Source organism: Sinohyriopsis cumingii, chromosome 8 (assembly GCF_028554795.1).
Source record: "Sinohyriopsis cumingii isolate HCF-2022 chromosome 8, ASM2855479v2, whole genome shotgun sequence".
In the NCBI taxonomy this organism is placed as follows: Eukaryota; Metazoa; Mollusca; class Bivalvia; order Unionida; family Unionidae; genus Sinohyriopsis; species Sinohyriopsis cumingii.
In genome coordinates, this window is record NC_142968.1 from 115801473 (window position 1) to 115817981 (window position 16509).

The window sequence follows — 16509 nt, forward strand, 5'->3', positions numbered from 1 at the left end:
GTTTGTTCAGCCTAGGTCCTGAGTGAGTGGTAACCCATTGGTTGTTGGACATCAAAATATGATGATATATTTCCCATCACATGAGTGCTCAAACTTTCGTGACTCATTGTATTCGACAATAAGGTGAGTAAACAGTAGTGGACATTATTTACCTCTGAAAAGTTTATCACGTAGGTGATTTGACTCTCGAATACCATTTAACATTGATGGGATTCGCTATGTATAGAGCAGGTAAAGGACTGTTAAGTTTGATAATCCTGGGCACAAGGTGCAGGCCATATCCCATTAATCACTTCTGTCTAATATGAAGCCCCTTAAAGCCTGGTACCCTAGGCGACCGTCTAATGCACACGTATGGTCGGGTCGGCCCTGAGTACATGCGATGTTTAAGGTAATAGATATCTTCAAGCAGTGTTATTCAGTAAATAATACTCGCCATGTTGAAGTTACGCTTGTTGATAGCGTCTAGACCGTTCTCCAAAAGTAAAGCTCAATACGAAAACCATTGCCGTGTCTATTTTAGTCAAACATGGGACCATTTAGATCGTAAATGTTGTAGTATTATCTAGTTATCGTGTTTTATTTTGAGATACATGTATAAAAGGAAACGTAATGTATGCATATATATTTATACATTCACCATTGTGTGTACATGTGTGGATGGATGGATGATAAATTGATGAACGGACAGACAGTTCCATGCATGCATACATTTAGTTAGATAGGTATTTAGGTACAAACATTATAATCCCATCTTAGGATCACCTTCACAATGAGAACACCCCATTTTATCAACCAACTTAGTCACATCAACATGGTAAATACAATATTCCTTTTTTGTAAGCATTCAAACATAGGGTAAAATGCTTTACGTGTGCAACCAAGTTCAACTTGAAATTGAAAAGAATAATAATGTCATAAAGAGCTGAATACATTAACATTGTCTAAATCAACAAGAGTTGTCTTCTGAATCTTGTATGACTTTTGAACACTCATTTTGCAAGGATAGAGTGTAGTTCAGTGTAGTTCAGTGACAAAGAATTTAATTAAAATTTAAAAGAATTACTCTATCTGAATATACGCTATGTGCTAGTAAATTGTTATTCCTTGTTTGGTTCCAGGTCCATACTATTATCAATTGCACAATGAAGGAGATACATGACTGTACCTTAAATGCTCGAAATTTGCTTTAATGATCAGAAGAATTCGAACCACACATCGGGAAGGCTAATCACTCTGAAAACCTCATGTAAAGAACGTTGTCCAAAACAAGACATGTATGGCAGTGTGTGTGTGTGTGTGTGTGTGTGTGTGTGTGTGTGTGTGTAAATGCGAGTTACGATCATTTATCAAACTAAGCTTTACACTCCGCACCAATTGTGATAGACATTTGCGACCTTTTAAAGTAATCTGATATAAATTGATGCCATTTATTAAAACTCAACTAATTTGTTTCTTTTATAGATATTAGTTCTTTTCCAAACCCTTCATATTTAGTGAAAAGTATGCGTAACCCTTAACTCTGCCTGAATGCGTGACAAATCTATCTAAGGAAATATAATCATTGAACATGTCTCCTTCATTATGTGCTGGATTCATTATCCCAATATTTAAACAGCTAAATTATTTGCTCTAACCAGTATCACTAATAAAACCGTATTCTTTTTTAAAATTACGATACAAATAATTCCGGAGAGAAATGACTGTATCCATCGAGCTCATTCTGATTCTGCATTAGAGATTAAGAGTTTTTCCTTCACTAGACTGAAACGAAAATATCCTGGAATAAATTATTTGTGCAACCGTTCATTACCAAGAACGTTGCCGATTGTCGTGTTCTCAGACTGATGCGGTGATAGTAATAAGATAGTAATAAAAATGGAGAAACTGCTCAAACACAGCGGGTCAGTCGAAAAAGATGAAAATTAGGAATGTTTGAATTCACAGAACCTGAAAATATTTCGGAGATAATCTTATATGCTTAAGCCACCTATGTTAAAATAGAAATCGCAAAAATATCAATACTGGAATATTGTTTACTTGCAGAAACATAGAGACACTCCTGAGTGAATCAAGAGTGTGTAATAGGTATTCGAAGGAAGGCACTCGAACTGGATAACGTAGTGATGACACTGGCATTAAAACAGAGAGCACACTGAAGGAAGGCAGTCGAACGTGTGAAACTGTTGAGGACATTGACAGTCAAAAAGGGAGCAAAAACAGTGAGTCAAGTATCGATAATAATGATTTGAAGGAAGACACTCAAACTAGTGAAACTGTTGATGACAATGACGGTCACACAGGCAGCAAAAACAGCAAGTCCAGTATGGATAATAATGATTCGAAGGAACGCATTCAAACTGTTGTTGACAATAACAGTCAAACAGGGAGCAAACACAGTGAGTCCAGTATGGATAATATTGATTTGAAGGAAAACACTCAAACTGGTGAAACTGTCGATGAATATGACAGTCAAACAGGGAGCAAAAACAATGAGTCCAGTATGGATAATAATGATTTAAAGGAAGACACTCAAACTGGTGAAACAGTAGATGCCAATGACAGTCAAACAGGGAGCAAAAACAATGAGTCAACTATCGATAATAATGATTTGAAGGAAGACACTCAAACTGGTAAAACTGTTGATGACAATAACAGTCAAACAGGGAGCAAACACAGTGAGTCCAGTATGGATAATAATGATTCGAAGGAAGACTCTCACACTGGTGAAACTGTTGATGATAATGACAGTCAAACGGGGAGCAAAAATAATGAATCCAGTATGGATAATAATTATTCGAAGGAACGCATTGAAACTGGCGAAACTCTTGATGACAATAACAGTCAGAGAGGGAGAAAAAACAGTGAGTCCAGTATGGATAATAATGATTTGAAGGAAGACACTCAAACTGTTGAAACTGTTGATGACAATGACAGTCAAACAGGGAGAAGAAACGGTGAGTCCAGTATGGATAATAATGATGTGAAGGAAGACACTCAAACTGGTGAAACTGTTGATGACAATAACAGTGAAACAGGGAGCAAAAATAGTGAGTCCAGTATGGATAATAATGATTTGAAGGAAGACACTCAAACTGGTGAAACTGTTGATGACAATAACAGTCAAACAGGGAGCAAAAACAGTGAGTCCAGTATGGATAATAATGATTCGAAGGAACGCATTCAAACTGGTGAAACTGTTGATGACAATGACAGTCAAACAGGGAGCAAAACCTGTGAATCCAGTATCGATAATAATGATTTGAAGGAAGACACTCAAATTGGTGAAACAGTTGATGACAATAACAGTCAAACGGGGAGCAAAATCAGTGAGTCCAGTATGGATAATAATGATTCGAAGGAACGCATTCAAACTTGTGAAACTGTTGATAACAATGACAATCAAACAGGGAGCAAAACCAGTGAATCCAGTATGGATAATAATGATTTGAAGAAAGACACTCAAACTGGTGAAACCGTTGATGACAATGACAGTCAAACAGGAAGCAAAAACAGTGAGTCCAGTAGAGATAATATTAATTTGAAGGAAGACACTCAAACTAGGGAAATAGCTGTTGACAGCGACAGTCAAATGGAAAGCAAAACGAGTGAGTATATTATCGATAATAATGGTTCGAAGGAAGGCACTCGAACTGGAGGAACAGATGATGATGCTGACAGTAATCCACAATATACAATGAGTTGGTCATATATGAATAACAAGGATTCGAAGGAAGGCACGCAAACTGAAGAAATTATCGATGACGCCGTCAGCCAAACAGAGAACGCGATTTGTAAGTCATGTATGAATAACAAGGAATTGATGGAAGAAGCTCGTACTGGTGAAACTGCTGATGACGCTAACGGTCATCCAGAAAGCACAATAAGTACGTCAAGTATGGACGATAAGGATTCAACGGAAGGCACGCGAATTGGAGAAAGTGACAGTCACTCAGAACGCACCGAAAATTCAAGTATGAATAAAAAGGATTCGAAGAAAGACACCCAAGCAAGAGAAGCTGCTTGTGACACCGACAGTCAAGCAGCGAACACGATAAGTGAGTCCAGTATGGAAATTAATAACTTGATGGAGAATCTGGTGCAAGAATCATCGTCTCGATCTAAGAATGGTCAAAATCAGAAGCATGAGGGACAAAATCAGAATGAGCAAGACACTAAAAGACATTTGCATCCGTATGTATCTTGCTTTAATAATTGAGGATTCAGTACAGCTTTGTGGATGCAGTATTTTCAGCTCTGTTAATCGCATTGATAGAAAAGAAACCATGACTAAAATAAGCCACACATTATCGGTTCCAAATATGAAGTGGATAGTTCCGGGCTTTTTCTTTTTGTTTTGGTTGCGCCTAGTTATTTATAGTAAGATAAGATACATTGTTCTTTACTTCGTTATAATGACTTATTGATAAAGAACGTAGTGCTAGTATTTGATCTAAATATCGTACCTATTCTGCCACTTAGAATTGTCTGTCGCATAACTTTCGAGTGTTTGTAAGCAGTCTAACACCAGAGAAATGTTTCAAGTATGCGTCCAAATGTTACCTTGCAATTCATTTATAAATTAATATAATCATCTCAATTAGATAATATTTTGTCAATCAGCACGTGTTCACTTGCACACTAGTAGATTTGTTTTCAAATACGGAAGAAGCACTCTGCGAAGTTTCAGTGACAAAGACTTTAAAGAATATGGAAAGGAATCATCCCGCAAATCCTGGTAATTTGTTATTACTTCTGTTCGTTTCATGTCCACTGCATAGTCGTTATCTTCTCCATCCCTATCCTGTATTTGTTCTCCTGTCATTCGAACAGAAAACAAGTTGCATAGACATGTATAATTGTCCATAATTGATAAAAATTATAAAGCAAATAAAGATGAACGTTGAAAATCATTAGAATAATATGCTTATAACAATTAATATCGGCGTTTGAAACAAATATTGTTTTTGTTGTAGTCCGGGATTGCGATGGTTCTTAAAATAGTTTCCGTTAAAACCGTTTGACCACACATAGCCAGCATAATTGATAAAATCTGAGATTTCTGAGACAACTAGACAGAACTGAAAATGTTTGTATCAATATTACAAACTTGTTGACTTGCAGAGGTATAAAGATGTGTCTGAGATAATAAATAATGAATCATTTCAGCAATGATATGACACGTTCGGGAGGAACCAAAGGAACTCCCAAGGACCAGAACATAAGTGTTCTAACTCAGGAACACGGCGGACAACAGCCAGATCAAGACCATGCCAGCGATGACTGGCAAGCACAACGTAAGTTTACCCTACTACTTCTTTTCTACCTCGATAACCAAATGTCCGAATTCGATCAACTGCTTGAGGACAAAGTTATAGCAGGACTTGTATGTAATAACTGGGGTCAGACTAGCATTACGTTTTGTCTATCCACCTAATAATTAGATCAGGCATGCAGTTACTGTACTGCGTTTATAAATCCCAGGAACAAGTTTTCTAATAAGTAAAAAATAGGGGTTTCTAATGATATCGGTGCCCCGCATTATTCAGATATTTCCCAGCTTCAAACAAGAGATCTATGCTTGTAAAAGACAACCCCAACGGCTACTTGTTTTGACAACCTCAACCCCACTCCAATCTCTCAAATAGAGATCCAATGCATAGGGGCTAACGCTAACTGTATAACGTTAAGTGTATTCCTTTATTCCTGTCTAGCAAGTGTTTATATTAATTAATTTTTGGGCCATTTATCAATGGACAGGGTTGTAAAGATGGTCAGAGACTCCATTTTCAAACGCCATCTTTATTACCACACAATGGCTTTCACATTCACATCCTATACCTCAAAACAATAAGTTTTACAGTAATATCAACTTCAAATTCAAACAGTCAGTACGAAACCTAAGTGTCATTTTCGACAGTGCTCTCTCATTAAACCAACATGTCATGAACATATGCAATTTGCATACCTGCAGATGACACGCATCAGTTCCATTCAAAATTTTCTATCGGTTGATGCCACTGAAACACGTGTCAGTTCCTTGATACTTTCAAGACTAAAATAATGTAATTCACTTCTATCTGGTTCATCAAAGCATCTATTATAGAAACTTCAAAAGTTCACAACACGGCTGCTCGGATTATAATTAGAGTACGACAACCTGAACACACCTACACCCTGCTCTGTAAACTCCACTGACTTACTTGTTTGATCCAGAATCAAACACAAAATCTGTTCCTTATGATACATTTCGTTGAATGGCTCCAGTACATCATACCTATCTGAGCTTTTCAATGTGTACACCTCATCTAAAAACTTACGCTCATCTTCCGACATTCGTATTCTTATTGTTCCCACTTTTAAAACAAACTCATACGGACAAGGTTATTTTGCGTACCAGGGCCCAGATACGTGGGATATATTGCCCATTGATCTTGGACAAAAGGATAATGTGATCTCATTCAAGAGTGCGCTATAAACTTTCGTATTTCGAAAACAAGAACAGATTTAAAAAGCTAATAATTTTGCCTTACTTAATTATTTCCATCATGGTGTTGTTTTGTAATCGTGTCGTTTTATGTTTTTTTTTTTGTGTTATGTTCATGTAATACTGTACAGCGTTCAAAGCTTCTGAAGATCAGGCGCCGTACTAAGTCCACATTATTGTTATTAATAGTAGCAGTAGTAGTAGTAGTCTGTTCATGTTCAGTAAAAGTAAATATGGTTCTAGCATGGGGATTGTTACAATTTCCAAGTTATTACCCAAGGGCTAAGTTTCTTTGGATATGGGCATATACACAGATGTCAGTATCACTTGTACATCGGGATTTGTATGTTTATCTTAAGTAAGTGTATATAACACGCAAGGGTTGGATCTCCGTAGTTTCCAAGCTTTGACTCAGGGTCTGAGTTCATTGTGTTAGCGATGGACCCAAGTGTCAATATCAGCTGCATGTGACATCTGTGTTTTCATGCATAGTAACGGTATATATGGTGCCATTCTAGGGATCTAAATAGATTCTCTTTCATTTACTAGGTGATAAATTTTCTGAGTCATATAAAGACACCGATGCATCACCTGAGTGTCTTGTTTTGATATGTTTGACAACTGAGCCATTTGTCACAAACGCCAATTCGCAGAAACGTGAGAGGTACAACTCTGGATTTATTTGAAATTTATCCACAATCACCTCTATCCCCCGGGGTGGGGGTGGGGAGATCAAAATTCAAAACATTCTGGCATAATCTACATCCATCGAACTATCACTGAGTGTAAATCCTTGTGTATACTTTTATGAGTGTAGTGCAATTCAAGGGCATTGCACACGTGCAACCGTTTTACAAATGGCAATAATAATAATAATAATAATAATAATAATAATAAAACGTTTGTATTACTTTTACCTGTAGAAGCATGTGATGAAAACAGTTACGTCAGGCATCCATCTGTCAAAGACTCTGAAGTCCAATTTGGTAAAGATCTAACACAAGAGAGAAGCGATACAAAGACTCCTACATTTTACCCACAAAAGCCTCTTGTGAAATGGTAAGATTCAAGGTTTCTCTTTTGTTGACAAAAAATATTGACTTATAACCTTTGGACAGTGCAAAGCTGCATGGACATCATAAACATTCTAATCCTGAGTCAGCGTTATATTATTTATCAATCAAGCATGAGCTACTTAACTTATGAGAAATCGCGCTTGATTAGTTTAAAGGACTGTTTGCGCATTGTTTTTTACAGTCTGACCTACACACAGGGCCGACAGGATGGGGGGGGGGGGGAGAACCGGGGATATATCCCCGGCGCCCTGGCCGAAGAACACTTTTTAATTTTATAAAAGAGAATTTTGTTTGAATTAGAACTAGGAGAGTCCCCGTTGTTTCTTACCCAAGGGCCCGTGATCTGTCCCTACGGACCTGTAGGCAACACAAATCGTAAAAGAGGACCTACATTTCAGAACGGTATGGGCTTTGCATTAATTACAAAGTTGTGAAGTGAGTGTTTTCAAACTCTAATGTTCAGAAGAGATTGAACTATAACATTCTTTTGTCCCGACTTTGGCCAAATGTTAACTGTTAAGTGGGTGCATGATTGGCTCTGGAGCAATCGGACGAAATCAGCGCGTGGATCCTTGAAAACTACTTATATTAGAGTTTACCTTTAATTAGGGGCTTATTAATAAATTGGTTTCTCTGTAAGAGACTCAGTTACGATGCATATTGAACCAAAGGTGCATATAATATAACTCTATTTAATTTAATCATCATATACATTTATCTACCTGTGTTTTGACTGTACATTATCAACCCAATTGATCCAAGGCTGCACCTTGTACATATCAATCCGGTTCATTTATTTCTGAGTGCCCTACCAGCTAATAAAATGTATCAACATTTACATTTACCCAACGCCTAGACAAAAATAAGTTACTTTTTAGTTTCGAACGAACAAAGTCGATATTTGTACTTTCCCAAGCTATTGTTTACTTTACCAGGAAACTGACTTCACTTACATATTTAGCGCTCAGTTTCAGTGAGCTGACCTGGTTGCTGTTCTAATAAAGCTCGTGTACAGTCATGCAGTTATTATGGATGTTCTAATCTGTTGTGATAGTCATGTCAGTCTTGAAACAGTAACGTTGCCAAAATAATTTGCATGGCTATGGCCATTTTCGGACTTTGAATCCTCCTCACATAGTTATGACATCGTACAAGAGATAGATTCATGTATCAGGAAGAAGAAAAAAGAAACGCTTATGCTTGTACATTCTTATGGTCCACATAATCGCGTCTGAGATAAGCCTTCACTGTATTAATATGTAATGTGTGCTGAAAAATATTATAAGAGGCAATGTTATTCATACCAATCCAACGGTGTTTGCATATATATTGCAAACTTTCTGCAACAAAGATAGTGCGCTATGTCTTTAGTAACACGCACGCTTATGAATCCCATGGTGCCGTAGATATGTTCTGAAATATACTTTCCTTCTTCTCGATATTCACAAGGTGCCAAAGGTTTGCAAGAGTTGTGTTTTGTTTGGGTTTTTTTTTTGTTGTTTTTTTTTTTTGTTGATTTTTAAAAAATATAAACTTGTTTCTCTTTTAATACCTACTTAAGTCGAAAATAATAGATGTAGTGGCTGTTCATACTTACTGCATACAATGGGCACTCTACTAGCTAGTACATATGTACTAATAAACAAATTGTATAAGTGACAAAACGTGTTTGTGCCGAAATACGATCTTCCTAGATCCTTCCAGATTCATGCTTGTTTTATTTAATTAGTTTGTAATGGAGACAAAGTAATATACAGGAAATAATTGTAGGTCTCAATAATTTTGCACTCTTTTATTCTCGTGAAATTTGCACATGTTCATCTAATTTTAGGTAAGTCTACACCATACTAAAGATGCAGGAGTAATTGCACACATGATTCGCTAGAGGTGTGCGTCCACGACGAATGGTAATGACTGAAGGCATATGCCGCTGCATTTTCGTGGATGGTGCACAGCATTTTATCATTCTAAGTTAAACTTGCCAAACGCAGCTACATTGAAGTATAATATTGTTGATGAAGACAACGTCGATACCAGTGCTTCGTGTGTATCACTAAACATGGGACCCTGAAATATTAAGATGCAAAACAGTATTAGTGCAACAATACATCAACAAGGTTGTTATTTTTAATGCTTTTTTTCTCATTTTTGTCATAGTATATTAGGTCACCAAATAATAATATTCATGGGTGTAAATGAAGGTGTCTTCAATTAGTTTATGAAACTATTTTGCAGATGTACTACCTAATGAATGATTCAAGCATTTATTATTTGTGATGTTGTTCTCCAGTTCAAACCACACAAGCGTTTATTATTTGTGATATTACCCTCCAGTCCCAAATACACAAGCAAGAACTGTGCCATGTGATATCCAAAGTAATAATCAATTGATTATTTTCCGTATATCCTGATTATGGTAAGCTGTGAAATAATGTAACGAAGTCTTTTCTTTTGTTTGTCTTTGTTCGGGGAATCGGTAATTAAACTCCAAGTATTCTGCTAAAAGCCACGCTGTAATTATATTTGTTCTTGCTTTTAAAGATCTTTTGAAAACAATATATACTTTAAGTAAACCCTGGAATGGAGTATATTTGTGTCCACAATAAGCTATGGCCGATGGATGATGTTCTATCCAATTTCCTCCATTGTCAGGATAGTAATTATCGTCTAGTCAATCATTTACATTTATCTGCTTCTATTTACTACTCCAACGTTTCCAACTATAAAATTTTAAGCATAAACAAAACTGTTACGGAACAAACAAGCATAGAGATGGGGACATAACAATTCATTAACCATCAACATGAGATATAATTTTCATGGCATGGGTGATTTCTTTTGTCGGATCAGTTATTTTGGTACGAAACGAAAATAGTAACCCAAATTAGAAGAATAATATAGTAAATTGTGTGTGTGTGTGTGTGTGTGAGAGAGAGAGAGAGAGAGAGAGAGAGGGTGTTCCTCTTGGGTCCTTTTAAATATGTTACAGAAAATATAATTCAGGCCTAATTACTATCAGTGCTCTAGATAGTGAACAAACATTTTACTTATCTTTTATTAACAAATCAAATATCAATATTGTTTTCTGATTTTGTTTATAGCAAAAATAGTTGTCCTTTAAAATAAATTATCATTTGCACACAATATTTGCAAATCCAGTTTCTTTGGGCCTGGCATCATATGAATAGGATGAGATATATATACAATTTTAATACAGTTTTCTGTTTTTTCCCGCTTGTCTTATCTGATAAAGATCGTTTCCAAGTAGCTTACTAGAAATAAACTTTTGCGAATATATTCACTTTAGTCAGGTGTTATATATATATATATATATATATATATATATATATATATATATATATATATATATATATAAGAATACAAATCATGGCGAATAACAATCCTTTCAAGTGCACTGGATCCAGCAAGGGATCATGTGTGTCAGGGATTGATTAAGATAAATGCAATAAACTGACAACGAACAGTGCGAAATTAGTACATGTATCTAGCTAGCCTGAGCGCTTTCGACTCTTTGTTTTCGATTAGCCTTTGATAAAGACTCATTTAAGAGTCGAAAGCGCTCAAGCTAGCTAGATGCTAGTGTCACACTGTTCGTTGTCAGTTTATTGTGTGTGTCTATATATATATATATATATATATATATATATATATATATATATATATATATATATATATATGTATATGTATGTATATATATATATATATATATATATATATATATATATATATATATATATATACATATATATATATATTATAATTATTGTTTATAAATGCTTGTATTGAATCAAACACGTGCACAGCGCTGAGAGAGAGAGAGAGAGGTGGGAGGGAGAGAGACAGAAAGAGAGGATTTTTAATACCTTTAGTTAACACCGTATTTGTTTAGAGATGAGCTATATCACTTGGACAAATATCACCCTATATTTTTAGTAGTATCATCTGAGATTAAACAAATAAAAAGCCAGATTATAGTACGTATAGTTATTTCGACATAGTGATAATAGGAATGATAATTCAGCTCACTCAACATAACTTAACGACCAACTATTTTTAAAGGTTTGCTGCCATAGTCATTGTAATAAATACGGCAATCAACTAAAGTGGCATGTGCATACGGACGACTGTTTTTTTTTTACAACAGGAAACACGTGATGTTTGCTTCCCTAAAATGGTACCATGTATAGCTGATTATTTATGGCTAAGTAATATCAGTTATATGCTTACTTCATCAGAACTCTGAATTCCACTTAAACTATATTTTGTGCAATTTTATACAATGTTTAGAACCATTTCACATTTAATAATAACCAGAGGAAGCACATTTTGTTATTCATCTAAAATCTTTCTCATAGACCCCATCTTGAGCCCCAGAAGTCGAAATAAGGGATCTTGCAATTTCACAACCTTGCATATATTATTCTACATCGACCAAAAATAAACACCTTCTTCGTAAACAGGTCCATTATGAAGTGCTCACTGAATTGCGACTATGACCTTACACAATACCTAATCAATATCCTCATGCACGTGACTGAAACCGACTGGCGTCCTAGTTTCAGCATGTAAACGTTGGTTATATATGTTGAGCGTATATGCAGCCAGACTGTGGCGTGACCGTGGCAATGTAATCTATTTTTATTCCTGTATTTTACATGGAAATTCCCGTTCTACTTTTATTTTCTGTCTAACGCGTACCAGGCGAAAACCGTGTATCGCTACGCGAGTAGCAGGGACTACTTGCATCAACATACTTGTTTACATAAATTCGACATGAATGTTCTCAGGATATACATGGAATAACACTGTTCATTTAGACAGTACACATATCTAGAAGCTGGCTGCAATGTCACAAAAGTTCGTTGAGTACAGCGATGATGACGATGATGTGAATGATGCGTGTGGTAGAAGTGGACCGTCACTGGTTGCTACACACGGAAAAGGCGGACCTGATTTGACTAGAACACGTGGTGGAAAGACAGATATTGTGTCACGTGGGAAAAATGAATCTCTTATTGAGCGACTACCAGAGAAAGGCAAAGTACATGAAAGAGAGGAATCAAAATTGCAGAGAGAGAAAGTTGATCAAGATGTAGAGAAAAACGATGTAAATTTTGGAAATATACCTGATTTGAGTAATGATCAGAATTCACAATCAGCAGAGGCAGTAAAGGATAAAGTGTTTCGGAAGGAAAGGTAGATTTGACCAAAGTTAGCTGTGCCTTAATGATTGTTTTAATAGGAACTTAAGTAGGTTAAGTGATTTTAAATTATATAGTTTAGCTCTAAAGGTCATAGACTAGAGGAACTTGTGGCCTGGCCATTTGTCCTTGTTCCGTCTGTTCGCTAGCACAGATTTGATATCACTATTCCGTCTAAAGTACTTGGAGAATTGCCATGAAACTTGACATGTATTTATCACAATTTCTGGTTTGTCTCAAGTGAAAGCTTGTATCCCCTATACGACCATCAAGATTTAAGATGTTATAGTTTAGGTTGCTGTTGGGGAGACAGTACTCTAATAAATTCATGCTTCGTCCTGAATCCCCCAAACCATACGCTTTAATCGCATTAGGTACTATTTCTGACTAAAGGAAAATAGAGCTGCTCGGAGATCCAATATGGCCGCAAACGCAGCCATCTTGAAAATGTTCTTACTGGTACTTCTTTTGCATGGATCGTCATATCAACAGGAGAATTTCACCAACATACCTATTTAAAATCTTAATGTTTCTCTCCACAATATATGATCATATCAACATGGGGAGTGTACAGTAATACTTTTTGTAGTATCGAGTTGGTTCGTAATGAAATTGGTGCCGATATTTTGTCCAGTATGGCTGTTACGATGACCATCTTGAAACTGTTGGTATCGTTAATCCTTCTGAATTGATGGTTACACTGATATAGGCAAACCAAGAATATCCGAGATAGTTAAGAAAATAACAGTTAAGTAGAAGCAACGGTCTTATCTCGGATTCCTAGAAATTGTCTTCGGTCAGTAGAGCGTCAGTCCCTTCGATGTACTCTTGTTTTGTAACTTGATTTCCACTACACAAACACTATCGTCCCAGCTTTACAATTCTTTCTGTTTACGGCAAGAAAGTAATGCATAATGAATGGCTGTGTTCAATTAATCAACATCATCATCATCATCATCATCATCAAGAATTGACATCTCTTAGTGGTGTTTAATACATATTAGTATATTTCTTCTGAGCTGTTAAGACCAGCGCGACTGGTATGGACACATTAGTAATAAAACGTGAAAACTGTTCTTGAACTCCTCGCATTTATTATGCCATTACTGTAGAGCAAAGCGTCAAAATATCAAGAAAAACTAAAAGATTTAGTTTGCTTTAAATGTAATAATGATAAGAAAATAAATGATGTAGTTGCAATGCAGTAAATTATGTATGAAACATGGTGTCTGACAATCAACAGTCTCAGAATAATCGATAACATAAGGCTGTACGAGTTATCTTTCTTGGTATCTCACACCCACTCTCTCTTTCTCTCTCTCTCTCGCACACAAACACAGACCCAGATGCATACATATGATCAAAAAAAAAAAAAAAAAAAAGGAATAAATGTATGTGGTGAATCAATATTTCATGTATTTTTTTTTTCTTATTTTTTTTTGTTGAATAAAAATATACTTAACTATAAAGGAGTATATGACTTTATATGTTAGACGCTGTTGACTTGAATTGAATTGTCCTACTCCAAAAGGAATTTGTTTTTGTTCATATAGTTATTCCTAAATTTCAAGTGTCTCCTGACATCGTCCACTAGACTTTGTTGTTTATAACCACAATGGCTCTTGGTCAAAGCGTATTGGTTTTGAAAACAGTTTGCGATACTTACACATAGTTAACACTACTGGTTTCGTACAGTTACAAATTCCAAACGATACATGTTTACAATTTCATAGTTACTCATTCTTATGGATATTTAAAGCAAAACCTTTCTCTGTTATGCATCTATTTTAGTGCACATGTTATAAGCCTCCATCCGTTCCTCTTTTAGTTAGAAGAAGAGAGTTAAATACTCGAGGGATGCTCTTTAATATTGGTTGCAAATTTATTGTATTAACATACAGAATAAAATTCAGTTTAATGAAATTCTCAGGCGTTTGTTTGAGGGACATATTTTGCATAGGCTCTTGAAAAATATAATTTTAAACCTTCCGATGTTGGTTTCAGATTCAGATAATTCTAGTCGGCAATAATAATGCATAGAAACTCAGTTAGTAAGTTCTAACATCTCATATGAAACTATAAGTTTGACGAGTGAGGTGTATTTTTTAATATATGTAGCTATATTTATTCTCTACTCGAGCACAAACGCAGATGACTTTTGCTTACTAAATATATTGATCTTCTAAAGTATTTAGATGACTTGTTAAAGTGCAGATCACGTGATCGGTATGCATTTCGAAAATAAAACAATTTTCTTTTTTTCCTTAATCGCAGCAATATCAACGGACTTTCACTATTCATTGCCATCATCGCCATCGGCATAGCTTTATATACCCACGTTTGTCCTACACAGCATCCTAAAGCGGAATATATCGAACACATTCAGAAACCGGATGAATTCAGAGAAAAGCTTTCGGAATGCTTGTCCTGGGTTAATTCTAGCGTGCAAGAGATGAAACAGATCAAATTTAGGCTCGAAAGCATTGAGGAAAAGATAGAGAAATTGGTAGTTTATAAAAGTGACATTGCTGACCTTTTTAAAAGAGAGGATTTCGATAATCTAGTCCGAGATATTAAAACTGATCTGCTTGGTCATGTAGACTCCAATAACGAGTATAAGCAGAAAGTTTTCCAAGATGACGTTCTGAAGTTGAAAACTGAAATAGATGTTAAAGTCCATGACATTCAGGAGAAACAAGAGAGAGAGTCACAAGATCTGGAAAAGAAAAATACCGAGATGGTTTCGGAAATGTCTAAGCTTCAATCAGTTGTACAAAATTTAAAAGAGGACTTTGCGGGACTGTCAGAGTCTCACGACAAGAACAACAATGAAGTGGCGATGCAGTTGTCCCAGCACAAAGAAATTCTAACTGGCTTGAAGCAGTCTGAGGAAACCCTTGGCAATAGGATAAAACATATAGCTAATGAGACCACTGTATTGAACAAGGCCAAAGATTTTATTATGGAGAACATATTTCATAAAGGTATGTTAATAGGAAGTTAAATGACTTGAGATTTCAACAATTATTGTTGATAAAATCAAAATAGGATTGTGCTACTTTTCTGTCGGTTTAACGTGTGATTAGATCATGAAGTATTGGTGCCTGTATGTATCGTTTACTGTGTGTGCGTGTGTGTGTATGTATGTGTTAGAGATAGGGAGAGACAGACAGACATATTTCAAGAATCAGTTGTCACACTTTTATATGTTCTATTTGTATCAAACGACGTTCCATTTCATCTCTAATGAAATTCAACAGAAGATTAAGTGGCCCTGTGCCCAAGAAGAAGATTATTAGATGTTTCAAATAGCTTTTGAATTCACTATGAAAAAACAACATTGAAAATCCCCACAGTTCACGTTCAGCGACTAGATTTATAATCATCTAATCAAATCTTGTACCTCTTTATGTCAGATGTAATAATACTGGTGTTTCTTTGCAGGGTCCATGATAGTTGTAATCATGATCAATACAAGTCTAGTTGTCATGGTGATTATTTACCTTTATTCGACAAGGGACACCCACAGGTGTATCAATCAGAATGTTGACATCGAACAAGCACACGATGGAGCAAATCAGAATCCATCACCATATTCGGTAAGAATAGTATCTACGTACCTACGAAAGTACATATTTAATGCGTTTAACAAATTACAGTTATCAATACGCTTTAGCAGGCAAATGGTGATACCCCATGTCCGTCCTTCCGTCGTAGCCCTATA

General features: G+C 35.8%; 1 protein-coding gene across 1 annotated transcript in view; it reads left to right on the forward strand.

The window, feature by feature from the left end:
- Positions 1–16509, forward strand: part of LOC149794448 (uncharacterized) — a 32252-nt gene continuing 15743 nt past the window's right edge. Inside the window, exons 1-6 of the mRNA XM_089968698.1 lie at positions 1–123; positions 2047–4194; positions 5170–5297; positions 7411–7546; positions 15060–15769; positions 16230–16384. Coding sequence (XP_089824824.1) covers positions 2327–4194; positions 5170–5297; positions 7411–7546; positions 15060–15769; positions 16230–16384 — 2997 coding nt within the window. The 5' untranslated portion in view covers positions 1–123; positions 2047–2326. The remainder of the gene's footprint in view (positions 124–2046; positions 4195–5169; positions 5298–7410; positions 7547–15059; positions 15770–16229; positions 16385–16509) is intronic.